Source organism: Melospiza georgiana, chromosome 20, assembly GCF_028018845.1.
Source record: "Melospiza georgiana isolate bMelGeo1 chromosome 20, bMelGeo1.pri, whole genome shotgun sequence".
Lineage (NCBI taxonomy): Eukaryota > Metazoa > Chordata > Aves > Passeriformes > Passerellidae > Melospiza > Melospiza georgiana.
In genome coordinates, this window is record NC_080449.1 from 1,201,527 (window position 1) to 1,229,389 (window position 27,863).

At 60.3% G+C, this 27,863-nt stretch overlaps 1 protein-coding gene across 1 annotated transcript; it reads left to right on the plus strand.

The window, feature by feature from the left end:
* Nucleotides 1-3,013: 3,013 nt before the first annotated feature.
* LOC131092019 (Fc receptor-like protein 2) lies at nucleotides 3,014-9,687 on the plus strand. The gene is made up of 12 exons (XM_058038489.1): nucleotides 3,014-3,076; nucleotides 5,628-5,709; nucleotides 6,388-6,408; nucleotides 6,494-6,724; nucleotides 6,947-7,201; nucleotides 7,302-7,580; nucleotides 8,145-8,414; nucleotides 8,504-8,806; nucleotides 8,894-8,977; nucleotides 9,346-9,367; nucleotides 9,458-9,537; nucleotides 9,623-9,687. Exons 1-12 carry the CDS (start codon nucleotides 3,014-3,016, stop codon nucleotides 9,685-9,687), a joined length of 1,755 nt encoding a protein of 584 aa, XP_057894472.1.
* Nucleotides 9,688-27,863: the final 18,176 nt, after the last annotated feature.

Sequence of the window (27,863 nt, forward strand, 5' to 3'; positions counted from 1 at the left end):
TGACAGGGGCTGAGCCCACCTGCACCGAGCAGTGCAGGGTCACGTTGTCACCTGCATGTATCTGGTGTGACAGGTGACCGGGGGTGATGGTGGCATTGGCCACAGGCACTGCAGGGACAAAGACAGGGCTGAGGCCACAGGGAGGGGCTGGCACCTGGTATGGGGGGATAGGGACAAGGCTATGGGGGATGTTGGGGATGGGGTCACATCAAGGGGGGGTGAAGGGCACAGGAGAGAGGTGGGAGGACCCAAGAAAGGTGTCAGGGAGACCTTGAGGTCTCCAACCAAGGCACTCAGGGCGTCTCTGGGGGCTCCCTGTGCCCATCCCCACACTCCCTGCGCACCGTGATGTGGATCCAGGCGCTGCTTTTTCGCACGGACCCCATGTCAGAGTGCACCTGGCAGCTGTAATTCCCCGAGTTGGAGACCCCCACGGTGGGCACCAGCAGCTGTGGGGACCCCTGAGGGCCCCCCACCACCTGCCCATCTTGGTAGAACACGTGCAGGAGGGGGGCTCGGGGCCGCAGGGGGCTGGGGGTGCTGAGGCAGCTGAGAGTCAGGGGGGACCCCACGATGGGCTCGAGGGGACCCTCCAGCACAGGCACTGAGAAGAGCTCTGGGAAGGAGAGGGAAGGTGAGGACTGTGACTCTGAGTGTGCTGGGAAGTGGCTTTGGGGGCGTCAGGAGATTGGAGTTCCAGCCATGGGGGTTCTCACCGTGCACTGTCACTGTCACTGGTGCCGACTGTGCCCACGATGACATTTCGGAATCCACCAAGCCCCTGCAGCTGTAGTTTCCACTGTGGTGCAGCTGCAGAGGGGACAACAACAGCTCGGTCCCACTACGGGACCCCTCCACCTCCTTGACTCCATGGAAGAATCGCACCTTGGTGACAGGATAGTCCCGCCAGCGCTGGCAGCGCAGTATCACCGTGTCCCCCTCCAGCAGCTCCCGTGCTGACACCCACAACTCTAACCGGGCTGCAGGACAGGGGGGTGCTGTCACAACAGGGTCGCATTTGCATGGGGATCCCCCCATTGGGTCACACCCAGTGTACAAGGGGTCCCCAATTCCAACACGGGTTCCCCCACACTGGGATGCTCTGGGATGCTCACCTTGCACTGTCACTGTCACTTGCGGTGAATCCTGCTGCCCCCAGGATCCCACCCAGCACCTGCAGCTGTACTTGCCACTTTGGCTCAGCTGCAGGGAGGACAGGGACAGCTTTATACTATGACGAAGTCCCCTCAGTTTCTTCCCTTCATGGTAGAAGGACACCGAGGTGACCACGTTGTTCCACCGGCCCCGGCAGCGCAGTGTCAGTGTGTCCCCCTCCAGCAGCGTCCACGCTGGCACCTGCAGCACCAGTGGGTCTGGGGGACAGAGGGGTCCTGTCACACCCAAGGGCACCAGGACCCCCCATTATGTCACACCCAGAGCACCAGGGGTCCCCAGTTCCAACATGGGGGTCCCTCTACACTGGGATGCTCTGGGATGTCCCAAGAGCGGGGGATGGGCTCTGGTCACACAGCAGGTGACCAATGGAACAGAGACCACCCAGAGCCCTCAGACACCCCGTGGGTGCCAGGCTTGGGACACCCAAATCCCCCTCACCGTCTGAGACTCTCACGGGAGAACTGAGCCCGGTGCCAGGTCTGTCACACGGGTAGGTCCAATCTCAGTGACAGTGACGTAATCGCGCCTTTCCTGCCCCCACCGCTGCCCATCCTTGTACCAGATGGTGGCACCAGCAGTCCCTGAGCCCTGGCAGGTCAGTGTCACCCGGTCCCACAGCACTGCTGGCCTCCAGGGGGGCTCCACCAGGAGCTGGGTGGTATGGGCACCTGTGGGTGACAGAAGACACCAGCCTGCCAGGGCCAGTGTGGGGCTGGGGACAGCAGGGTGGGGCCATGGCATCCCCCGAGGACTCACCAGCGAGGCCGAGGGTCTGGGCTGGAAGGGAGAAGGGACAGGGCTGGGTGGGGGTGGCACTGCAGGGACAGAGGCACAGAGGCATGGGGTTTAGGGGCTGTTGCCAGTCTCTGTGGGGGCACTGGTGTGGCACAGATGTCTCAAGGACAGGGACACAGCAGTCAAGCCATGCTCATGCATGGGGCCCCATGTTAGCACAGGTTACCCCTGCCACCCCATCCCCACATCCCCATGGCCCTGTGCCCATCATCGCATTCCAATGGCGCCTGGACCCATGGCCCAAGCACATGGTACCAATCCTGTTGTCCCTGTCCCTACATCTTTGTGTCCCTGTCCCCACAGCTGCTCAAGCTCCAAGGTTCCTTCTGCCACATCCTTGTCCCCACATTCCATCCCGCTGTCCCCACATCTGAGTTCTTTGTTCCTGTTCTGTGTTCCTGTCCCCAAAGCCACCCCACAACTCTGGTCACACTGGGCTCTGTGCCCTGCTGGCATTGGGGACATCAGGGGACCCCACAGCCCCCCTGTGCCCCCTCCCCTCCCCATCCCCAGGGTGTCAGGCCCATGCCCGGGGCACTCACCCCACAGGAGCAGTGCCACCTTCCCAGCCATCCCGGTGTCCCCAGCCATGTGCACTGGCTGTCACTCGCTGCTGTGGCCACCCCTCCCCTGGCTGGTGGCTCTTCGGATGAAGGGGAAGGAAGCGAGGTCATGTCTGTCCCCATGTGTAGGTGGCCCTTGGTGGGGGCAGGGTGGCCACAAGCTGGGCACAGGCTGGGGACAAGGCTGGGTGGCGCAAGGTGTGATAGGGGTTCCCAGGAGGGGGGGGCTTGGTGGGTTTGAGGACGTGGGGATGGGTGTCCTGGGAAATGGAGGTCCTGAGGAGGGGGAATCAATGGGGATGGGGGGGCCAAGGGAATGGGGGTGCCCAGGGCTGGGGGGACTCAGGGATGGGAGTCCTGGGGGAACGTGGGCTCCAGGGGTTTGGGGCCATGGGACGGGGACGCTGGGGGAATGGGAGTCCTGTGGGAAAGGGGATCCTGGGAGAATCAAGGTCCTGGAGGAAAGAGGATTTCGGGGAATGGAGAGAAGTGGAGATGGTTCCTTGGAAATGGGGTGCTTGGCCATGGAGATCCTGGGGAATGTCAGTACTGGGATGGGGGTCCCAGTCAAGGTGGGACTTAAGGAATGGGGCGCCCATGGTTGGTTTCCAGGACAATGGGGGCTGCCAGGGATGAGCAGTTTCTGGATGGGCACAGGTGTCTCAGCTCCTTCCCTGAATCCCTCAGATTTTGGGGTGACCGAGGGCCCAGCACTGCCCCTCCTGGGGTACTCCTTTTCTGAGCAGGCATCACATGGGGGTCTTGGGTACCTCTGCTTCTGCGCCCTCCCCTGCCTTTGAATTTTCCTCTCTTTATTTCTCTTTTTTCCTTTTTTTCTTCACGTTTGTGCCATGTCCACTCAGCCCCGGTTCCTGGCTCAGCAATCCCGGGGAGCACCTGAGCAAGGAAGGGGTTGGGGGCACCCAGGGGAGAGGGAAAATGCGGAGCAGTGGCTTCAGGGAGGGAGGGGGAGATTTTGGGGATGGAGGCATTGGGCTGTGCCCTCTCTACATTTTCTTTTTCCTGGACAAGAAGGAAGAGGCCATTTGTGCTAAGAGTGAGATGGGAAACGGGGGAGTTTCTGTCCTGGGGGGCACATCCAGAAGGGTCCTGTCCTGAGGGGATCCTGTCCCAGGGGGTTACACATCCTGGCATGGGGGGGTCCTGTCCCAGGGGGTGGCGGTTCCAGAAATGTCCCTGCACATTCCTGGCAGGGTGCCTCTCCCAGGGGTGGCACATCCTGGGGACCCCTGTCCATGCAAGGCTGGGGCCCAGCCATGGCCCAGCCCCACTGCACAGGGATGGCCATTGCCCAGCCCTGCTCTGCCCAGCCCCAGGGGGCAGCCAGCACCTGAGGGTCCCCCCCTGCCCCCTTGGCTTTGATTCTGGCAGCTTTAGAGCTGCTGCAGAGGTGAGAATTCTGTGGGTGGAAAAGGACCTGCCTGTGGTTTCCTCACCCATTAAAGCAGCACAATAACACAAAAGGAGCCCAATTGTTGTTGCCTTTGCAGTAGTTATGGGACTCTCTCAGTCCCTTGGGCAAAGGCACAAAATGATCAATTGCTGCATTTCCAGACTGGTTCCCCCACAGCTGCCCCTGCAGGGGCGGTTTCCAGCCAGCCCTGCTCTGAAAACCATCAAAGGCCCTCACAGAGACACTGCTTGGGCTCCCTTTGGCGTTGGTGCTTCTTGCAGTGTTGAGCAAACCACAGACAGGCCTTTCCCCCCACAGAATTCTCACCTCTGCAGCAGCTCTAAAGCTGCCAGAATCAAAACAAAAGGGACAATGGGGACCCTCAGGTGCTGGCTGCCCCCTGGGGCTGGCCAGAGCAGGGCTGGGCAATGGCCATCCCTGTGCAGTGGGGCTGGGCCATGGCTGGGCCGCACCCTTGGATGGCCACTGGCTTCAAGGAGCAGGAGTTTGGGACCTCCTTCCTGCTCAGGGTTCCATTCCCCAGCTGCTCTTGCTGGCTCAGATCCAGCAGGGGACAAGCAAGAATGGAGAAGTCTGGACCCCTCTGAAGCTGCCAAGCTCCAGGACAGGACCCTCTTCCCCAGCATGTGTCCCCCCTGGGACAGGATCCCCCCGAGACAGGAGCCCCCTGGATGTGCCCCCTAAGGACAGAACCCTCCCCACCACGTGAGAAAGGTGTCAAATGGCCTTTTCCTTCTTCTGCAGGAGACAGAAAGTGAAAGTGTTGGGGGGTAAAAGCTGCACTCCCCCATCCCCCACAGCCTCCCCAGCCCTCCCTGAAGACACCTCACCCCTGGGCTTCCCCCACGCTGGGCTTCCCCCACGCTGGGCTTTCCCCACCCTGGGCTTCCCCCCGCCTGTTCCCTGCTCCAGGTGCCCCCAAGGACCATCAAGGCACAAACTGGGGGGTTGTGAAATTGAGGGGTAAAATGATGGAAATGGAATAAAGAGAGGGAAAAATCACTGGAGGATGGGGGACACAGGCCCAGAGCAGCTCAGAATCTGTCTGGGGTGACACCCTGGACACCGGCACCATGTGGGGATGGTGCTGGCTCTGGGTCACCCAAAATCTGAAGCACCCAGGGAAGGAGCTGCAACCCATGGGCTCACCCAGCCACTGCCCATCCCTGGAATCCCCATTCCCCCGGGAACAGAAACATGGGACCTCCATTCCTTATGTCCCACTGCTTCTGCAGCCCCCATCCCAACACTGACATTCCCTAGTATCTCCATGGCCCAGCACCCCATTCCCAAGGAACTCCTTCCCGTTCATTCCATCCCCTGAAATCTTCCTAGCACCAACCATTCTCCCATCCCATGAACTCAAATCCTTGGATCCCACATTCCCCTGGGACTCCCATCCCTGAGTCCCCCCAGGTATGGAGACGCCCATTCCAATGGCACCCCGATTGCTGGATATTCCCCCTCCTCAAGACCCCATTTACTAGTGACCCCATTCCTGCCTCCCCAAAACCACCGAGTTCCCCACTCCTGGGAACAACATGACCCATTTTGTCCCACCCACACGTGTCCCCAGCCTGTGGCCACCCTGCCCCCACCAAGGGCCACCTACGCATGAAGTCGAGACCTGACCTCGCTTCCTTCCCCTTCATCCGAAGAGCCGCCAGCCAGGGGAGCGGTGGCCACAGCAGCGAGTGACAGCCAGTGCACATGTCTGGGGACAACGGGATGGCCGGGAAGGTGGCACTGCTCCTGTGGGGTGAGTGCCCCAGGCACAGGCCTGACACCCCAGGGATGGGGAGGGGAGGGGGCACAGGAGTGTGTGGGGTCCCCTGAGGTCCCCATTGCCAGCAGAGCCAGTCCATGTTACCCACAGTGGACCTGGGTGTGACTGGGGATGTAGGGTGGCTTTGGGGACAGGAAGAGGGGGCAGGAATTTGGGGATGGGGATGTGGGGACAGGAATGTGGGGAGTGGCACCTTTGGGCTCAGGCAGCTCCGGGGGTAGGGACAAGGCAACTGGGATGCAGGGACAAGAACCATGAGGATGTGGCCATGGGGATGGGATCACTGGGATGGGATCATGAGCTGGTGGGGATGACCTGGGCCAGCATGGGCTGTGTCCGTGGTGTCCTCGTGCCTGGGGTGTTCTCAGTGTCCCCATGTTCTGCCTCAGCCCAGGGTGGCCTCGGCGTCCCTCTTCCCAAAGTGTCTGTGCCACAGAGATATGGTGCACGGGTGGCTGTGACACAGACATGTCCCCCTGCCTGTCCAGACTTTTGGGGACCACCACACACTTTCCCACAAGAGCATCTGTCCCCACGGGGACACTTTGGGGACAGCCACCACACCCTGTACCCTGTGTGCCTCTGTCCCCATGGTGACACCCCCACTGAGCCTTGTCCCTTCTCCCTTCCAGCCCAGACCCTTGGCCTCGCTGGTGAGTCCTCAGGGGATGCCTCGTCCCCAATTCGCTGTGCCCAGGGGATTGGCCCTGGCAGGCTGGTGTCCCCTTTCACCCACAGGTGCCCAGACCACCCAGCTCCTGGTGGAGCCCCGCTGGAGGCCAGCGGTGCTTTGGGACCAGGTGACACTGACCTGCCAGGGCTCGGGGACTGCCGGTGCCACCACCTGGTACAAGGACGGGCAGCATTGTTGGCAGAAGGGACAGGATCGCCTCAGTGTCACCGAGAGTGGCACCTACACATGTGACAGACCCGGCACTGGGCGCAGCCCCCCCTTGACAGTCTTAGATGGTGAGGGGAAACCTTTAATGATCATGAGAGCCCCAGAGCGGTAAGGGTGGGCTCTATTCTGTGGGTGGTCTCACACCCCTCGTGTGACAAGAGCTTGTGCCCTGCACACAGGGACATCCCAGTGCACCCCAGATCACCCCAGAGCACCCACATGTCCCCGGTGCTATGGGCACCCACCCCAGACCAGTCTCATCAGTGAGATGTGACCTTCCTGTCCCACAGACCAGCTGGTGCTGCAGGTGCCAGCGCTGGCACTGCTGGAGGGGGACACCTTGGCACTGCGCTGCCGGTGCTGGCAGGACAACCATCTCACCAGGGTGCGATTTTACTGGGAGGAGAAGGATCTCGGGGGGTCCCTCAAGGGGACTGAGCTGTCCCTTTCACCTCTGCAGCTGCACCACAGCGGCCGCTACAGATGTGAGGGCTTGGTGGGGTCCTGGCAGTCATGTTCAGCAGCAGTGACAGTGACAGTGCATGGTGAGCACCCACACGGCTGGAACTCCAATATCTTGACAACCCCAAAGCCACTTCCCAGTGCACTCAGACTCACAGTCCTCACCTCTCTACTCCTTCCCAGAGCTCTTCTCGGTCCCAGAGCTGGAGGGTCCCCGCGAGCTCACTGAGGGGTCCCCCCTGACTCTCAGCTGCCTCAGCACCCCCAGCCCCCTGCGGCCCGGTGCCCCCCTCCTGCATGTGTTCTACCGGGACGGGCAGGTGGTGGGAAGCCCACAGAGGTCCCCGCAGCTGCTGGTGCCCACTGTGAGGGTCTCCCACTCGGGGCATTATGGCTGTGAGGTGCACTCCAAGGGGGGGTCCGTGCAGAAGAGCAGCAACCGGCTCAGCGTCACGGTGTGCAGTGAGTGCGGGGATGGGCACGGGGAGCCCCCACAGATGCCTCGGGACCCCCACACTGCCTGGCATCTTCCAACCCTCCCTGATGCCTGCTCTGGGGCACCCAACCTTTTCCAGATCCCTCCCTGCGCCCCCCCGTCCTTTCTCGGGTCTCTCCTCGGGACCCCCAGTCTGTACACGGGTACCCTCATCCTTCCCTGGTGCATTTTCTGTGCCCTGCCATCGCTGCCCCGGGCCTCTCCTAAGCTCCCCCCATTCCTGGCTTGTGTTTCCCTCCATCCTTCGTTGGGTCCCCTCCCCCATCCCTGGGTCCCTCCACCCCTCTCTGAGGTCTCTGCACATTGCCCAGTTCTAACCATCCCCTCCCATGGTTCCCGTACCCTTCCTGGTGTTGCCCACCTCCTTCTCCAGATGTTCCTTCCCTGACCCCCTTATCATCTCTCGGTGTTCATTTCTAAGCCCCCCTCCCCCAATCTCTGCACCCCCTCTCCCTCACTGGAAATCCCCTGCCCCTCCTTGACACACCCCCGGGTCCCTCACTGTTCCCTGGTGTCCCACTCTCCAGCAGGGGTCCCACCCTCGGGGGTGTCCCTGTCAGTGCAGCCCCCTGGGGGACAGGTGGCACTCGGGGACAGCCTCGGGCTGAGCTGTGCGGTGGCCATAGGGACAGGTCCCCTGTCCTTCTACTGGCACCGGGAGGGCTCGGGAACACTGGTGGGAACCGGCCCCCGCCTGGAGCTGCGCCACGTTGGGGACAATGACAGCGGCCAGTACCGGTGCCGGGTCAGTGACGGGAACAGCGTGGCTGAGAGTGACCCCCTGAATGTCACCATCCTGGGTGAGCAAGACCCTCGGGCTGGGGATGACCCCACCCACAGCAACCCCATCCCACCTCGCCAGGTGCCAGCCCTGTCTCTATCCCCGCAGTGCCCGTGGACAATGCCACCATCACTCCCGGTCCCCTGGCACACCAGGTGCATGCAGGTGACAACATGACCCTGCGCTGCTCGGTGCAGGTGGGCTCAGCCCCTGTCACCTTCACCTGGCTGCACAATGGGCAGCATGTGGCCCAGGGTCCCCTCCTGGAGCTCAGGGACATCGATGTTGGACATTCGGGCACCTACCAGTGCGTGGCCACCAACCAGCTGGGACAGGATGGGCACCGCGTGTTCCGGGCACTCAGCCCTGAGCTGGCCCTGGAGGTGACACCTGGCTCATCCTGGGTCACAGGTGGGGTGACACAAGTGAGGTCATCAGGCAGTGCAGGACCAATGGGGTGATGGGCGACCCTGATGTGTCCCCCTCTGTTTCCTGCAGTGGCCACAGGGGTCGGTGGGGTCCTTTTCTTCCTGCTCCTGCTCATGGGTGTCATTGTGACCTGGCACCGGTGGCACTGTGTGGGTGGGTGACAATGGGGGCATGGGGGTTCCAGGGAGCTGTAGAGGCCCACAGAATTGGAGAAACCACAGGGAAATACCCACAGCACCACAATTGTGACTTTGGCTAGAGGTCTTGCAGGGTTTGGGGAGGTGCTGAATGGTCCTGCAGGGATGTTGAGGATTCTTTCTAGGGCCCTGGGGGTTTTTGGGGAAGTCTCTGTCCCTCCTGGGATTTGGGTTCTTGAGTGTGAGTTGTTTGGGGACACTGGGGAGGCTCATGGATTCTGGGGGACTTCAGGGATACTGGGAGGTCTTGAAGGGGTCCAGGAATCCTGAGAGGGGTCAGGGTCCTGGGACCCCATAGTCACTCCTCCCCTGCTTCCATTGCAGCCACCAGGAAGAACCAGGAAAGGTGAGTGGGGGGCTCAAACCACACTCTCCCCTTTTACCCAAACCCCCAAGACCTCCCATCCCCTCCCCCACATCCCCTATATTCCCTCAGGACCTCCCCGGATCCCCTGGCCCCCCCAGAAGAGGGGGAGGTGCTGTACACCCACGTCGTGGTCACCAAGAGGGCAGGGGGTGAGTACGGGGGGGACACACGCAGAAGGACACGTCACCCACGAGTGTCACTCAACCCAGATCCCACAGCCCGTGTCTCTCGCAGCGTCCCCCTGTGCCACCACCCTCCAGGATCCCCAGGTGACCTACGCGGAGCTGCAGGGACACTAGGGGCGACCGCGGGAACCTGGTGACATCTACGGGAATGTGCTGTGACACTGGGGGGAACTGCGGGGCACTGGGGGTCCCCATCCATGGGCACCCACTCGTGTGTGTGCTGCCACGAAAAACTGCCCCTCTGCCTCCCTGTGGGGGCACAAAGGTCCCAAAGGGCTGAGAGGCCAATTTCCTGAAATAGCAACGATAGAGAATAAAACCAACAGCAACAGCAACAAGATTCAGACTCCAAATGGTCACACAAGGAAAGATTTCCAGGGAAAGCACCCAAAAAGGGACAAACCCCAAACACTCCCCCAAGCATGTTTCCTCCACCAGAGGAACCTGGCAGGGTTCTGGACCTTCCTTGCTCTGACAGCCACAGCAGCCTTCAGGAGGCTCTGGATTCTCTTGTCCCCTGTCCCAACCCCCTCCTGTGCCGTGTTCCCCACACAAGGATGTCACAAAGGCCCTGTGGGGCTTCCAGAGCCTCCTCCTTTGCCAGGGCAGTTGGGTTCAGGCCATGGTACATGGTAGGGTGTCAGAGACAGGAAAAGTTTCATGTCTGAAGACATTTTGGAACACCTATGTGTGTCAGGCCTTGCTTTTGGTGAGACAGGGCTCCATCTTTCCATCAGTCTGTCAGCTGTGGCACGCTGGGGACAGTGTGATGCTCTGCCAAAGCCAGCTCCGGAGTGGTTGGGTGACCAGAAGTGCCATCTGAGGAGAGGGCCCTTGGTGCCCCAACTGGCTTAAAAGGCAGAGCATGAGGTGCCCCAATCCCCGATCCTGTCCCTTCTTGGGGTGTCTGTCACATCCACGCTGGAACCCAGGAGTTGGCAACTCATTTAAATGAGAAATATTTGCCAAGGAAACTGAGAATGTTCCTGGAATGGAAAGACGAGCCATCTCTAAATTTCTTTTAATTTCCAAGTTTATGGGGATACCAAAGTGTTGGAGAATGAATAACAGCTTTTTACTGGGAAATTTATAAACCACAACAGAACCATCAACACAAACCCAGAACTTTCCCTCCCACTCAGCGCTGTTGGTTTTTGTGGCAGTTATAACCTGGGCCAGCAGGGGGTGCTGCAGGCAGCACTCCCGGCCAGCAGGGGCGCTGCAGGGAGCACTCCTGGCCAGCAGGGGGAGCTGCAGGGAGCACTCCCGGCCAGCAGGGGGCTCCGCGGTCCAGCTCCATCCCCTCCAGGGGCCATGGCAGCCTCGGACAGGAGGCAGGAGGGGAAATCTCTCCTTTTGCAAACTCACGGGCACCAATCGCTCCTGGCACCACCACCGGCAGCGGGCAGAAGCCACCAAGACCCCTCAGTTTTGGGGACCCCCATTCCCAGTGTCTCCCCCTCCTCAGCACCCCCATTCCCAGGGACCCCATCCCTGGGACTGCCAATACCCCTGGACCCCGATCCCCACATCCCCAAAACCCCTGAGCCCCCCACTCCTGGAGACCCCATGTCCCACTGTGTCACACTCAGGCTTGTCCCCATCCATTCCCCAACCTGCCCACAGCCTGTGCCCAGCTTGTGGCCACCCTGCCCCCACCAGGTGCCACCTACACATAGGGATGAGACCTGACCTCGTTTCCTTCCCCTTCATCCAAAGAGCTGCCAGCCAGGGGACAGCCACCCCTGGCAGCGAGTGACAGCCAGTGCACATGGCTGGGGACACTGGGATGGCCGGGAAGGTGGCGCTGCTCCTGTGGGGTGAGTGCCCCGGGCACGGGCCTGACACCCCAGGGATGGAGAGGGGAGGGGCACAGGGGGTCTGTTGGGTCCCCTGAGGTCCCCAATGCCAGCAGTGCCAGTCCATGTTACCCACAGTGGACCTGGATGGGACTGGGGATGTAGGGTGGCTTTGGGGATGGGGATGTGGGGACAGGGATGTGGGGACTGGCACCTTTAGGCTCAGGGAGCTCTGGGCATAGGGACAAGGGAACTGGGATTCAGGGACAGAAGGGGACAAGAATAGTGAGGATGCATCATGGGGTGAGTATGCCTCATGAGGTGAGATATGCCTCAGCCCAGGGTGGCCTCAGTGTCCATGGTGCCAAGGTGTCTGTGCCACACAGATGTAGTGCACGGGTGGCTGTGACACAGACATGTCCCCCTGCTTTGCCAAATATATTTTGGGGACCACCCAGACACACTTTCCCACAGGATCTGCTTTCCCCAGCCCCACGCTGGCCCAGGCAGGCTGGTGTTCCCTGTCACCCACAGGTGCCCAGACCACCCAGCTCCTGGTGGAGCCTCCCTGGCGGTCGGCAGTGCTGTGGGACCGGGTGACACTGACCTGCCAGGCCTCGGGGACCATCGATGACACCATCTGGTACAAGGATGGGCAGCGCTCGGGGCAGGAGGGACATGACCACTTCACTGTCCACGTGAAAAGCACCTACGTGTGTGACAGACCCGGCACCGGGTGCAGCCCACCATTGACAGTCCCAGACGGTGAGGGGACTTTGGGTCTCCCCAGGCTTGCACTCACGGGAACCCCAAGGGCTCTGGGTGAGCTCTGCTCCATGGGTCACCTCCTGTGTGATCAGAGCCTGTCCACTGCTCTAGGGACATCCCAGAGTGGGGGAATCCCAGTGTTGGAGTTGGGGACTCCTGGTGCGCTGGGTGTGATCCAGTGAGGGGATCCCTATGAAAATGGGACCCCCAGTGTGACAGGACACCCATGTCACCCCGACTGGCTGGTGCTGCAGGTACCGGCACGGGAGCTGCTGGAGGGGGACACGGTGACACTGCGCTGCTGGTCCTGGTGGGACTGGAGTGCGATTCTACCATGAGGACAAGGAGTTGGGGAGGTCCCGCTATGGGGCCAATCTGTCCCTGTCCCCCCTGCAGCTGCACCACAGTGGCCACTACAGCTGCAGGGGCTGGCTGGATGCTGAAATGTCAATGTGGGCACAGTCGGTGCCAGTGACAGTGGCAGTGTATGGTCAGCACCCCCATGGCTGGAACTCCAAACTCCTGACAACTCCAAAGCCACTTCCCAGCACACTCAGAGTCCCAGTCCTCACCTCCCCTCTCCTTCCCAGAGCTCTTCTCAGTGCTGGTGCTGGACGGTCCCCCTGAGCCCACTGAGGAGTCCCCCCTGACTCTCAGCTGCCTCAGCATCCCCAGCCCCCTGCGGCCCAGAGCCCCCCTCCTGCACGTGTTCTACCGGGACGGGCAGGTGGTGGGGTCCCGCAGGGGTCCCCGCAGCTGCTGGTGCCCGCCGTGGGGGTCTCACACTTGGGGAATTACAGCTGCCAGGTGCGCTCTGAGGGGGCGGCTCTGTATCATGGTGCTCACTGCTGAGTGTGGGGTGGGCATGGGGAGCCCCCACAGCCTCGTTGGCTACCCCAGCACTGCCTATGTATCTTCAGCCCTCCTTGACACCTGCCCTGTGGCTCCCAACCTTTCCTAGATCCATCTCTGCCTCTCCCAGTATTTCTCGGGTCTTTCCCCGGGTACCCCAGCCCTACATGTGTACCCCCATCCTCCCCAACACCTCTTCTCTGTCCTGCCATTCCTGCCCCGGGTCCCTCCCCAGGTCTTCCATTCCTGGCCCGTGTCTCCCCATCCCTCACCGGGTCCCTTCACTCCTCCTTGCATCCCCCCACCCCTCTCTGAGGTCCCCACACGTTCCTCAGGTCACACCATCCCCTCCCATGATCCCCATACCCTTCCTGGTGTTGCCCCCCTCCCTCTCCAGGTGTCCCCTCCCAGAACCCTCTATCTCCCTTTTTCCAAGTCCCCCCATCTCTGCGCCTCCTCTCCCTCACTGTGATCCTCCTGCCCCTCCCCGACCCCCCCAGGTCCCTCATTGTCCCCTCCTGTCCCCCTCCCCTCCTGCAGGGGTTCATCTCTCGGGGGTGTCACTTTGGACGCAGCCCCCCGGGGACAGGTGGCACTCGGGCACTGCCAGATGCTGAGCTGTAAGGTGGCTGCTGGGACAGATCCCCTGTTCTTCTCCTGGCACCGGGAGGGCTTGGGGCCACCACTGGGCACCAGCCCCTCCCTGGAGCTGCGCCACGTTGGGGACAATGACAGCGGCCAGCACCGGTGCCGAGTCAGCGACGGGGACAGTGTGGCCGAGAGTGACCCCCTGAATGTCACCGTCCTGGGTGAGCGGGACCATCGGGCTCGGGGTGACCCAGGGTGTGCCTCAGGGTCTGATTCCCCAGTAAATCCACTCCAGCCGGCCCTGAATTCCCCTGCTTGGGAACTCCCTGCTCCTGCTGTGACACCCTTGCTCCCCAGCCCCTTGTGTGCAGCCCCTGCTCAATATTGCCACACTTTCCCCTCTCTTCTGCTGTGCACATCCAGATCAAAAACATTCTTTCTTGGAGGTACCAAAGGGCTGCAGGTTTTGTTCAAGAGGGAGGGTCCAGCTCAGGTTGTTGAGCAGGTTGATGTAGAATTTGCAGTAGTGCTGGGGCTCTCACAGTCCCTTGCTGAGAGGGACAAAATGACCAATTGTCACATTTTCGAACTGATTCCTCCACAGCTGCCCTTGCATGGGGAGTTTCCAGCCAGTCCTGCTCTGAAAACCATCAAACGACCTCACAGAGCCACTGCTTGATCTCCCTTTGGAGTTTGTGCTTCTTGCAGAGCTGAGCAAACCACAAGCAGGCCTTTTTCCCCCACAGAATTCTCACCTCTGCAGCAGCTCTAAAGCTGCCAGAATCAAAGCCAAGGGGGCAGGGGGGACCCTCAGGTGCTGGCTGCCCCCTGGGGCTGGCCAGAGCAGGGCTGGGCAATGGCCATCCCTGTGCAGTGGGGCTGGGCCAAAGCTGGGCCCCAGCCTTGCATTGACAGGGGTCCCCAGGATGTGTCACCCCTGGGACAGGCACCCGGCAAGGAATGTGCAGGGACATTTCTGGAATTGCCACACCCGGAACAGGACACCCCATGCCAGGATGTGTCACCCCCTGGACTGGATCCCCCCAGATCAACCCCACAACACGGACCTCACAGGGCAGGACCCTCCCGGATGTGCCCTCCCAGGACAGACACTGCTTCCCTTTGCCCTCTGACTCTCAGCACAAACAGCCTCTTCCTTTTTGTCCAGGAAAATGATAGTAAAAGTGTTGTGGGGGCGCAGCCCAACACCTCCATCCCCCACAGCCTCCCCACCCTTCAATGCACTCCCTACTCCCCATTATCCCCCTCCCCTGGCTCCCTCCAATGCGTTCCCTGCTCAGGTGATTCCTGGGATTGCTGAGCCAGGAACTGGGGTTGAGGAGACATGGCATAAAAGTGAGGAAAATAAGGAAAAAAACAGAAATAAAGAAAGAAAAATTCAAGGGCAGGGGAGGGCACAGAAGCAGAGCTACCCAGGACCCCCATGTGCTACCTGCACAAGGAATGAGCATCCCAAGGGGGCAGCACTTGGCCACGGGTCACCCCAAAATCTGTGACACCCAGAGAAGGAGCTGTGACCCCCATGCCCCCCAAGCCACTTCCCATCCCTGGCACCCCTATTCAGTTGGGACCCCAGTCATGGGAATCTGATTTCCTTTTGTCCCTCCTTCCCTAAAACCCCTTCCCTGGACTGCAGTTCCTCACGATCTCCTACCCCAAAGAACCCCATCCTGGTAATTCCAGTCCCTGGGAGCCCCATTCCCTTGGGGATATTGATTCCACCAGGGCCCCCATTCTCACAGGGTTCCCCATTGCCCTGCCACCCCCATCCCTTGGCCCCCATCCCATGATCACAAATCCCAGGAGGCTATATTGTTCTGGCACCTTCATCCCCATGTCTGAGTCTATCCATCCACTGGGACCCCCATTCCCATGGGACCCCATCCCGGGGCACCCCATTGCTCTGGACACCCATCCCTGGCACCCTACACCACCTCAGACTCCAAATTCTGGCCCCTCCATGTCCCACAAGGTCCCCACCCTGCCCTATCCTGTCCCCAGCCTGCCCACTGCAAGGGCCACCTACATATGGGGACGAGATGTGACCTCGCTTCCTTCCCCTTCATCCGAAGAGCCACCAGCCAGGGGAGCGGTGGCCACAGCAGCGAGTGACAGCCAGTGCACATGGCTGGGGACACCGGGATGGCTGGGAAGGTGGCGCTGCTCCTGTGGGGTGAGTGCCCTGGGCACAGGCCTGACACCCCTGGGATAGGGAGGAAAAGGGGCACAGGGGGGCTGTGGGGTCCCCTGAGGTGCCCAGTGCCAGCAGTGCCAGTCCATGTTACCCACAGTGGACCTGGGTGTGACTGGGTATGTAGGGTGGCTTTGGGGACAGGAAGACGGGGCAGGTATTTGGGGATGGGGATGTGGGGACAGGGATGTGGGGACTGGCACCTTTGGGCTCAGGCAGCTCCGGGGATAGGGACAAGGGAACTGGGATGCAGGGACAAGAACGGTGAGGATGTGGCCATGGGGATGGGATCATGGGGATGGGATAATGAGCAGGTGGGGGTGACCTGGGCCAGCATGGGCTGTGTCCGTGGTGTCCTCGTGCCTGGGGTGTTCTCAGTGTCCCCATGTTCTGCCTTAGCCCTGGGTGGCCTCGACGTCCCTGTTCCCAAAGTGTCTGTGCCACATGGATGTGGTACACGGGTGGCTGTGACACAGACATGTCCCCCTGCCTGTCCAGACTTTTGGGGACCACCCACACACTTTCCCACAAGAGCATCTGTCCCCATGGGGACAGTTTGGGGACAGCCACCACACCCTGTACCCCGTGTGTCTCTGTCCCCATGGTGACACCCCCACTGAGCCCTGTCCCTTCTCCCTTCCAGCCCAGACCCTCGGCCTTGCTGGTGAGTCCTCAGGGGATGCCATGGCCCCACCCCGCTGTCCCCAGCCCCACACTGGCCCGGGCAGGCTGGTGTCCCCTGTCACCCACAGGTGCCCAGACCACCCAGCTCCTGGTGGAGCCCCCCTGGAGGCCGGCGGCACTGTGGGACCGGGTGACACTGACCTGCCAGGGCTCGGGGCCTGCTGGTGCCACCGCCTGGTACAAGGACGGGCAGCGTTGGTGGCAGGAGGGACAGGACCGCCTCAGTGTCACTGAGAGTGGCACCTACACATGTGACAGACCTGGCACTGGGCGCAGCCCCGCCTTGACAGTCTTAGATGGTAAGGGGAAACCTTTAATGATCATGGGGGCCCCAGAACGGTATGGGTGGGCTCCATTCCGTGGATGGCCTCACACCCCTTGTGTGACAAGAGCCAGTCCCCTGCACACAGGGACATCCCAGTGCACCCCAGAGCACCCCAGAGCACCCGCATGTCCCCGGTGCTATGGGCACCCACCCCAGACCAGTCTCAACAGTGAGATGTGACCTTCCTGTCCCACAGACCAGCTGGTGCTGCAGGTGCCAGCGTGGGCACTGCTGGAGGGGGACACCTTGACACTGCGCTGCTGGTGCCGGCAGGACAACCATCTCACCAGGGTGCGATTTTACCGGGAGGAGAAGGAAATCAGGGGGTCCCTCAGCGGGAACAAGCTGTCCCTTTCACCTCTGCAGCTGCACCACAGCGGCCGCTACAGATGTGAGGGCGTGGTGAGGTCTGGGCAGTCACGGTCAGGACCAGTGACATTGACAGTGCATGGTGAGCACGCCCATGGCTGGAACTTTAATATTTTGACACTCCCAAAGCCACTTCCCAGTGCACTCAGACTCACAGTCCTCACCTCTCCTCTCCTTCCCAGAGCTCTTCTCGGTCCCAGTGCTGGAGGGTCCCCCCGAGCCCACCATGGGGTCCCCCCTGACTCTCAGCTGCCTCAGCACCCCCAGCCCCCTGCGGCCCCGAGCCCCCCTCCTGCACGTGTTCTACCGGGAAGGGCAGGTGGTGGGGGGCCCACAAGAGTCCCCGCAGCTGCTGGTGCCCACTGTGAGGGTCTCCCACTCGGGGAATTATGGCTGCGAGGTGCGGTCCCAGGGGGGTCCATGCAGAAGAGCAGCAACCGGCTCCGTGTCACGTTGTGCAGTGAGTGCAGGGATGGGCACAGGGAGCCCCCACAGATGCCTCGGGTCCCCCACACTGCCTGGCACCCCCCAGGCCTCCCTGACGCCTCCTCTGGGGCACCCAACCTTTTCCAGATCCCTCCCTGCCCCCCCCGTCCTTTCTCGGGTCTCTCCCCGGGACCCCCAGCCCGTACATGGGTACCCTCATCCTTCCCTGGTGCATTTTCTGTGTCCTGCCATCGCTGCCCCGGGTTGCTCCTAAGCTCCCCCCATTCCTGGCTTGTGTTTCCCTCCATCCTTCGTTGGGTCCCCTCCCCCATCCCTGGGTCCCTCCACCCCTCTCTGAGGTCTCTGCACATTGCCCAAGTCTCACCATCCCTTCCCATGCTCCCCGTACCCTTCCTGGTGTTGCCCACCTCCCTCTCCAGGTGTTCCCTCCCTGACCCCCTTATCATCTCTCGAGGTTCCTTTCTAAGCCCCCCTCACCCAATCTCTGCACCCCCTCTCCCTCACTGGAATTCCCCTGCCCCTCCTTGACACCCCCCCGGGTCCCTCACTGTCCCCTGGTGTCCCACTCTCCAGCAGGGGTCCCGCCCTCGGGGGTGTCCCTGTCAGTGCAGCCCCCTGGGGGACAGGTGGCACTCGGGGACAGCCTGGTGCTGAGCTGTGCGGTGGCCATAAGGACAGGTCCCCTGTCCTTCTCCTGGCACCGGGAGGGCTCAGGGGCACTGCTGGGCACCAGCCCCCGCCTGGAGCTGCGCCACGTTGGGGACAATGACAGCAGCCAGTACCGGTGCCGGGTCAGTGACGGGAACAGCGTGGCCGAGAGTGACCCCCTGAATGTCACCATCCTGGGTGAGCAAGACCCTCGGGCTGGGGATGACCCCACCCACAGCAACCCCATTCCAACTCACCAGGTGCCAGCCCTGTCTCTGTCCCGGCAGTGCCCGTGGCCAATGCCACCATCACCCCTGGCCCGCTGCCACACCAGGTGAGTGCAGGTGACAACGTGACCCTGCGCTGCTCAGGGCAGGTGGGCTCAGCCCCTGTCACCTTCACCTGGCTGCACAACGGGCAGGAGGTGGCCCAGGGTCCCCTCCTGGAGCTCGGGGACATCGATGTGGGATATTCGGGCACCTACCAGTGCGTGGCCACCAACCAGCTGGGACAGGACGGGCACCGCGTGTTCCGGGCACTCAGCCCAGAGCTGGCCCTGGAGGTGACACTTGGCTCACCCTGGGTCACAGGTGGGGTCACATGGTGTCACCAGGGTGTTCAGGACTCCTGCAGTTCAGGATGACCCCAATGTAGTCCCCTCTGTCTCCAGCAGTGGCTGTGAATGTCAGGAGGACCCTCCTGTTCCTGCTCCTGCTCCTGGCTGTCATCGGGGGCTGTCACTGGTGGCACCGCCGGGGTGGGTGACAATGCGGCGGGTACAAGGTCCTACAGTAACTGGGGGGAAGCCCCACACACTGGGTGGGCAGTTGGGGCATCACCCAAAGCCCCTGAGCTGGAGGAATCTGAGCCCCCAATGACCTTTCCTTGGGGTGCTCACAGCTTTGGGGGTCTTTTGGAGGGTCCTGGGCTGTCCCAGGAAGGGCCTTGAGGAATATTGGGGTGACACTGGGATCTCCTGGGGGCTTTTAGGGAGGTGTTGGAGAGTTGTGCAGGGATGTTAAGAGTTCCTCAGGGATTCTGAAGCAGTTTGGAGGCTTCTCTGCATTCCATTTTTGGGGTTCCTGGAGGCTTGAGGGGTGCTCAGGCGGTCAGGTTTCCTGGGGAGGGGGTTGGAGTACCTGGGAGCCTCAGGTGTTCTGGGGCTCCTCAGGGGTGCTTTGGGATGCAGGGGCCTGGCCGTCCAGTAGAAATCAGTGTCTGGTGGGGGCTTAGGGCTCCAGTGGGCATTTAAAGGTCCTAGGTGGAGTTGGGGCCCAGGACACCCCATGATCACCCCATCCTCTTTTTCTTGCATGTCTCAGGAAATCCCAGGACAGGAGAGTGGGGAGTTCCAGCCATGACTCTGCCCTCCCCAGACACCCCTCAGACCCCCCCTTATCCCCACAGGAGCCCCTGGAACACCCTTATCCCCTGGAGTTGAGGGAGGAGCTGGACATGAGGGGGCAGGGGGTGAGTATGGGGGATGGGTGGGGACTTGGGCATGTAACCCATGGCTGTCACCCCAAGCCAGGTGTCTCTTACTGTCCCCCCCAAGGACCCCCAGGTGACCCACGCAGAGCTGCCAGGACCGCACAGGCGACTGCAGGACACCAGTGACATCCATGGGAACGTCCTGTGACAATGGGGGACACTGGGAGTCCCCATCCTATGGCTCCCGTGGTGGCCCATCCTGCCTGGGGTGATGGCCACGAGTCAGGGGGGCTGCACAGGGCACCCAGTGCTCCCCTTTCCCCCTCCCAGTGCTCCCAGTACACCCATGGCTCCCCAGGCTCCTCCCAGTTCCAGGGAGCACCTGACCCATTTCGTTCTTATTTATTCCAAAATGCAGCTCTTTGGTTAAATTGGCAGAGATGGTTTTTGTTCAGCTTTGTCAGGCTTTAGGAATGGGATTCTCCAGTTCTGCACTGCCACAAAAAACCACGGGCTGCTGCCCATTTCCCTGCCACTCCCATGGAGGCACAAAGATCCCAAAGAGCTGAGAGAAGAAAAATTTCCTGAAACAGCAATGAGAGCGAATAAAACCAACAGCAACAGCAACAAGGTTCAGAGTCCAAATGGTCACACAAGGAATAGTTTCCAGGGAAAGCCACCAACAAAGAACAATCCCCAAACACTCCCCCCACCCCCTCCCCCATGACGTTTTCTCCACCAGAGAAACCTGGCAGAGCCCTGGACCTTCCTTGCTCTGATGGTCAAAGTGGCCTTCAGGTGGCTCTGGATTCTCTTGTCCCCTGTCACAAACCCCTCCTCTGCCATGTTCCCCACACCAGGATCTCACAAATGCCCTGAGGGGGTCCCTGAGCCTCCCCCTTTTCCAGGACAGTTGGGTTCAGGCCATGGCACAGGGTGCTGTCTCAGAGACCAGAAAAAATTTCTGGAGACATTTTGGAACAGCTATGTGTGGCAGGGCTGGGCCAGACCTTGCTTTTGGTGAGACAGGGCCCCATCTGTCCATCAGTCTGTCAGCCATGGCACATTGGGGACAGTGTGACGCTTGACAAAGCCAGCTCTGGAGTGGCCCGGTGATCTTAAGTGCCACCTGGGGAGAGGGCCCTGGGTGGTCCAACTGGCTTAAAGGACAAAGCATGAAGTGGCCAAGTCCCTGACTGTTTCTTCTCTTGGGGTGTCTGTCCCATCCACACTGAAATGCATGAGTTGGCAACTCCTTTAAATGAAAATTGTGTGCCCAGGAAAGTGGGAACATTCCTGGAAAGGAAAGAAGACCCATATCACAAACTCTTTATAATTTCAAAGATGATGGGTTTTCTAGGCAGAACTGTAGGAAAAGGAATAACAGCTCTTCACGGGGAAATTTATAAATCAGAACAGAACCAACCACACAAACCGGAAACTTTCCCTCCCACTCAGCGCTGTTGGTTTTTGTGGCAGTTATAATTGTGGCCAGCTGGGGGCGCTGCAGGGAGCACTCCCGGCCAGCAGGGGGCGCCCCGGCCCAGCTCCATCCCCTCAGGGGCCATGGCAGCCTCGGATGGGAGGCAGGGGGGGAAATCACTCCTTTTGCAAACTCACGGGCACCAATCGGTCTCGGCACCACCACCAGCAGCGGGCAGGAGCCACCAGGGCAGCAGGTTGGATCCCAGTGCCCACTGGCAGCGTAGCAGTGTCCCAGGGGCAGGCACACGCCCTGCGCAACACCCGTGGCTGCTCTCCATGATCCTGAATGGAAGGAAGGCAGCGCCTGGTCTCAGGCTCATCTCGGGTCCACAGCAGCACCTCTGGTGGCTTTACACCACAATTCCTGCAAACCCTCAGCCTCTCGATCAGGTGAGGAGGGCAGGGATGGAGCAGCTTTGGGGAAGCCTGGAATCCACACAGCATCCCTCCCCACAGCCCCACCACAGCTGCAGCCAGAGCCACAGCTCAATATTTCCACACTTTTCCCTCTTGTCTGGCAGCCATGGCCCGAAGCCAAACACTCTTCCCAGGACATTCTAAAGGGCTGCAGGTTTGAGACAGGAAGGAGCAGGGACCTGATCAGGTTGTTGAGCAGATTGTTGCGGGATATGCAAGGCTTTTGGGGCTATCTCAGACCCTTGCTGCAAGGGACAAAATGATCAATTGCTGCATTTCTGGACTGGTTTCTTGCACAGCTGCCCCTGCAGGGGGGAATTTCCAGCTAGCCCTGCTCTGAAAACCATCAAAGGCCCTCACAGAGCAACTGCTTGGGCTCCCTTTGGGTTTTGTGCTTCTTGCAGGGCTGGGCAAACCACAGGCAGACCTTTTACCACCCAAAGAATTCTCACCTTTACAGCAGCTCTAAAGCTGCCAGAATCAAAGCCAAGGTGGCAGGGGGGACCTTCGAGTCCTGGCTGCCATCTGGGTCTGGCCAGAGCAGGGCTGGGCAATGGCCATCCCTGTGCAGTGGGGCTGGGCCATGGCTGGGCCCCACCCTTGGATGGCCACAACAACTACATCAGCCACTCCATAATACTTTTCAGTATCTGAACAACATCGCAGTATTTAATCAACAGTATAATCAATAATGTAATATCAATTCATATAATATCCAGTAAATGTCAACTTCCATTAACTTGTTTCTGTCAATATATACCCGTAAATAACTGTTATTGCTGTTCCCACATCTTTACCTAAAAGCCCTGTAATTTCAAAATTATAATAGTTCAGAGAGAAGGGGGTCGTATTTTCCATTCCACCGGAGGTTCCCACCTTTTCAGCTTCCTTGATAGAGCTGAACATAGAAATACCATTTCTGCCAGTTTAACCAAAAAGCTGAATTTTTGTCCCAGGAGCAGGGAAGCAGGTCCTGTATCCTCTTGGAACTGGGATGGGTACCAGTAAGACATCTCATTGGGAGCACTGGGAGGGGGATTGCAGAGCCACTAAGCACGCTGGGCTTAAGAGGATCAAATCTGATTTTGATTTATGTCTCAACATGTGCTACACCTGAGGTGAAAAATGACTCTGTGGGTTGTACATGTGCTGGGAAGCCTGTCCCTGGCAAGGCTTCACACAACAGACAATCAGGGGAGAGAAAGCTTCAGTGATCGGTCTGTGAGTGACCCCCACTGGCTGGTGGGACAGATGCCCGAGGAAAAATATCTATGAAAAAATGCCCGAGAAATCAGGCTGTGGGAGGAGCCTTTGCAAATAAAAGCAGCAAACTGTGACACAACAGGAGTGTTTTGCTTTGGGTATCTTGGTGGGATCAGGGGCTCGCTCGGAGGGTCAGTTTGGCTCTCCTCCCCTGTGGGATTCACATTCTCTGAACCTGGGAGAAGCAGTGAGAGAAGCAAAGAATGATCCAAACAATTCTCATCTCATTTTCTGCTCCTGTGTTTTTCACACGTGGAATACATTGTGGAACATTGTTTACCTGAAGGGAATTGCTAATTGTATTCTGGTGAGAGTGTTTTGATTCACTGACCAATTGAATCCAGGTGTGTGTGTGTGGGGACTGTTGGCTGACAGTCATGAGATTGTGTGCAGTGGAGTGCAGCTGAGTGCTTGGCAGATTCAGTTTAGATGTAATGCAATATAATACAGAATAGTACAGTAAATAAAGTACTTAATTAGCCTTCGGATAAGATGGAGTCAGATGCATCATTTCTCCCAGACATGCAGCAAAATTATCACCGATACTCCCCCCTCGCCTTTACCTCCTGGTGGTCCTTCTTCCCTATCGCATCTGTTCTTCCCTGCTTTGCTGCTTTCCCAAGGCAGCTCATTCCTGCTCATCCTGGACGTTCCTTCATTGCTCTCCAATGGAGCAGATGCTGCCTGCAGCCACCCGCCGCCTCTGCCATGTTTCCCATGCTGCCCACAGCACCGAGCCTACTGCACCTGCCCACCGCAGCCCCAGCCCGCGGCAGCCAGCCCAGAGCCACCAGTGCCGCAGCACCAGCCCGCAGCCAGCCCGCAGCAGCCAGCCTGCAGCCATTGCTCGCCCATGCCAGAGACACGCAGGTGCCGTCCTTGGAAATCACGCCCAGGCACTCACAAAAGCCAAGTGGACTCGCCCTGGCTTGCAGCACACACAGTCCATCTGCCCAGCTGATGCTCACAGAGCGCCCGGGATCCTTGTGGTAACGCTGTCCCTGTCTTCTGGTTCTCTCTCTATCCTTGTCCCTTTCTACTCCCTTCTCTCCACATTCAGTAAGAACACTTACCCTCCTTTATCAATAAATAGTTCTCTGATATATTATTGCCATCTTTGTGCTTCTTTTTCACCCGAGAAACCTTTCAGCAAGAATCCTCCCGACTCCCCCCTGTACAGTGGGAAGGGACAGGGGTAGTTGGAAAGGGAATGGAGAAGCCCTGGGGGTACTGGAAGCACTGTGGGGAGAGAATGGGGCAGTCCCTGAGGGTACTTGGGCACTTGGATGGGGCTGGGGAGCCCCTGCAGGTACGAGCAAAGGGATGGGGGAGCCCTTGGGGGTACTGGGAGAGGAAATGGGGAGCACAGGGTGCCCTGTGTAGCCTCCCCCTGAGCCATGACCACCTCCCTTGGAAGGATGGGCAACCACAGGAGCCATGGAGGGAGCACCCCCAGTGTCACCCAGGGCCTCCCGCTTCCCAGAGCATCACAACTTTTGGTGTAGATTGTCATAGATGTCGCTGCATTCCCACGGTTGCCTTTGCAGCTCCATGTACGTCGCCTGAGGATCCTCCACTGGGGGTGCCAGGGGGTCTGGGGGTGCCCTGTGGGAATAAGGGGGTGTGTGGAAAAGGATGGGAGGTGCTGGGAGTTTGGATAAAAGGTGTATCATGGCTGGAGGCTGCACTCACCTTTCCTGGTGCTTCCTGGCATCTGCAAAGGAAAACTGGAGGGGTGACTTTGGAGACCCAGGGGCCCCCATCCACCCTTGGGAATGCTGAACCACCACCAGACACAATTCTCCCCCAGGCACCCCAGTATCCCTGATGCCCCCACTAATATCCCTGAGCCACCCCACATGCACCAACACCCTGAGCCCTGAGAACCCTGAGCCTGGCAGAGAGGGGGACCCCTGATAGAATCACCAACCTCCCTGCAAGACCCTCCAACAGCTCCCAGGGCTCTGAGCAATGGTCATTGGGGGGTGAGCCTCTCCCAGTTTAGGGGCTGTGTGTGTCACCCTATGACCCCCCTTCTCGGGCGCGTTCCCACCTCTTTCCACGACCTTCATTCCCCCATTGTCACCCACCCACACAGTGCCACTGGTGCCAAGCCGCAATGACACCCACGAGCAGCAGCAGGAGGAAAAGGGCCCAACTGACCCCTGCGGCCACTGCAAGAAACAGAGGGGGACACATCAGGATCACCCATCACCCCAGGGTTCCTGCAATCCTGAATGACCCTGTGTGACCTCACCTGTGTCCCTGTGTCCCCACGGTGTCACCAACAGGGCCAAATCTGGGCTGAGTGCCCGAAACACACGGTGTCCATCCTGTCCCAGCTCGTTGGTGGCCACGCACTGGTAGGTGCCCGAATGTCCCACATCGACTGCTCTGAGCTCCAGGAGGGGACCCTGGGCCACCTCCTGCCCATTGTGCAGCCAGGTGAAGGTGACAGGGGCTGAGCCCACCTGCACCGAGCAGCGCAGGGTCACATTGTCACCAGCACACACCTCAAGTGCCAGAGGACCGGGGGTGATGGTGGCATTGTCCACAGGCCCTGCAGGGACACAGAATGGGCTGAGACCACAGAGAGGGGCTGCCAGCTGGTGTGGGGGGATAGGGATGGGAGGGGATGAGTGTGATCGGGGATAGTGGGGCCAAGGTTATGCCATGGATGTGTGGAGACAAGGGGAGTGGTGGAAGGACCCAAGAAAGTTGTCTGGGGAACATGGAGGTGCCCAGGCTGGGGACCCGAGGAGGATGTGGGGGCTCCCTGTGCCCATCACCGCACTCAATGCGCATTGTGATGCGGCACGGGGGCTCTTCTGCATGGCCCCACCCTCGGAACACACCTGCGAGCTGTAATTCCCCGAGTGGGAGACCCCCACGGTGGGCACCAGCAGCTGCAGGGACCCCTGTGGGCCCCCCACCACCTGCCCGTCCCGGTAGAACACGTGCAGGAGGGGGGCTCGGGGCCACAGGGGGCTGGGGGTGCTGAGGCAGCTGAGAGTCAGGGGGAGCTGAAGGATGGCTCAGGGGGACCCTCCAGCACCTGCAGAGGGAGGAGTTCAGGGCAGGAGACTGGAGGCCGTGGGGACAGTGACCCCAAGTCCTTGGGGAGGGGCTGTGGGGGTGTTGGGGTGGACGCTGTGGGGTTCTCACCATGCACTGTCACTGTCACCGGCACGGACACCACCCACTCCCTGTCTTTCAGCCAGCCCCTGCAGTGGTAGCGCCCACTGTGGTGCAGCTGCAGAGGGAACAGGGTCAGCTCTGTCCCATTTCAGAGCTCCACCAGCTGCTTCTTCTCACAGTAGAAGGACACTCAGGTGACCAGGTTGTTCTACCGGTCCCGGCAGCGCAGTGTCACCCTGTCCCCCTCCAGCAGTGGCCATGCTGGTAGTTGGAGCACCAGCCAGTCTGGGGAACAAGTAGGTCCTGTCACATCAGGAGGGCTTGGAGGGTCCTGAAGGCACCACCCAATAGCAACCCCCCTAGTGGGTCACAGCCAGCACACTAGGGGGCCCCAATTCCAACACAGGGGCCCCTCCACACTGGCATGCTTTGGGGTGTCCCCATATGCAGGGGATGTGCTCTTGTCATACAGGAGGTGACCCATGGAGCGGAGCCCACCCAGAGCCCTTGGGGTTCCCGCAGGTGCCAGGATGGGGACACTCAACCCCCCTTACCATCTAAGACTCTCATGGGGAGACTGAGCCCAGTGCCAGGTCTGTCACATGTGTAGGTGCCATTCTCAGTGACAGTGAGGAGGTCACATCCCTGCTGCCACCAGCGCTGCCCATCCTTGTACCAGGTGGTGGCACCAGCAGTCCCTGAGCCCTGGCAGGTCAGTGTCACCCGGTCCCACAGCATTGCTGGCATCCAGGGGGGCTCCATGATGACCCAGGTGGTCTGGGTGCCTGCGGGTGACAGGGGACACCAGCCTGCCAGGACCAGTGTGGGGCTGGGGACAGCAGGGTGGGGCCATGGCATCCCCTGAGGACTCACCAGCAAGGCCGAGGGTCTGGGCTGGAAGGGAGAAGGGACAGGGCTCAGTGGGGGTGACTCTGTCAGTCCAGCAGAACCCAGAGAATGGGTTTTGGCATCATCCCCAGATTTCTCCTGTGGGGACACCAGAGTGGCATGGACCTCTCAGGAACTGGGGCTCCAAGGCAACCTCAGGCTGAGGCAGGACACAGGGACACCATGGACAGCGTGGGAATGGCGATGCCAGGACCACCCCGTGCCAGCAGAGGTCACCCCCACCAGTCCTGCGGTCTCTGTACCCAGGGCCCATCTGCATGGTGCTTTTCCCCCAGTTCCTGTCCTGGCCCCCCCGGCACCCTGCCCATGTCCCCACACCTTCACCAGTCCCATGATGCCTCCCCAAATCCCTGTCCCCCCTTTATTGTCCCCATGTTCCTTAATCCCCTCTCCTCTCCCCAGGGCAACCCCACGACCTTGGTCACCTCATGCATTGACTCTCCTGGCACTGGGGACCTCAGTGAACACCACAGCCCCCCTCTGCCCCCTCCCCACCAGCCTCTGCCTCACCACAGCCCATCCCCAGGGTGTCAGGCCCATGCCCCGGGCACTCACCCCACAGGAGCAGCGCCACCTTCCCGGCCATCCCACTGTCCCCAGCCATGTGCACTGGCTGTCACTCGCTGCTGTGGCCACCACTCCCCTGGCTGGCGGCTCTTCGAATGAAGGGGAAGGAAGCGAGGTCACGTCTGTCCCCATGTGTAGGTGGCACCTGGTGGAGGCAGGGTGGGGACAGGATGGGGGCAGGGTGGGGACCTTGTGGTTAATGGGGGGGATGGTGGGACATGGTGGGGAAATGGTGTTGCCAGAATTTGAGGCTGAGGTGGTGTAGGGAGCCAGGGATGGTTGTCCAGGGGAATGGGGTGCCCAGGGTTAGGTAGACTCACATGTGGGGATGAGGGTCCATGAACAACTTGTTCTCCAGGGATTTCTGATCATGGGGTGGTGGCATAGG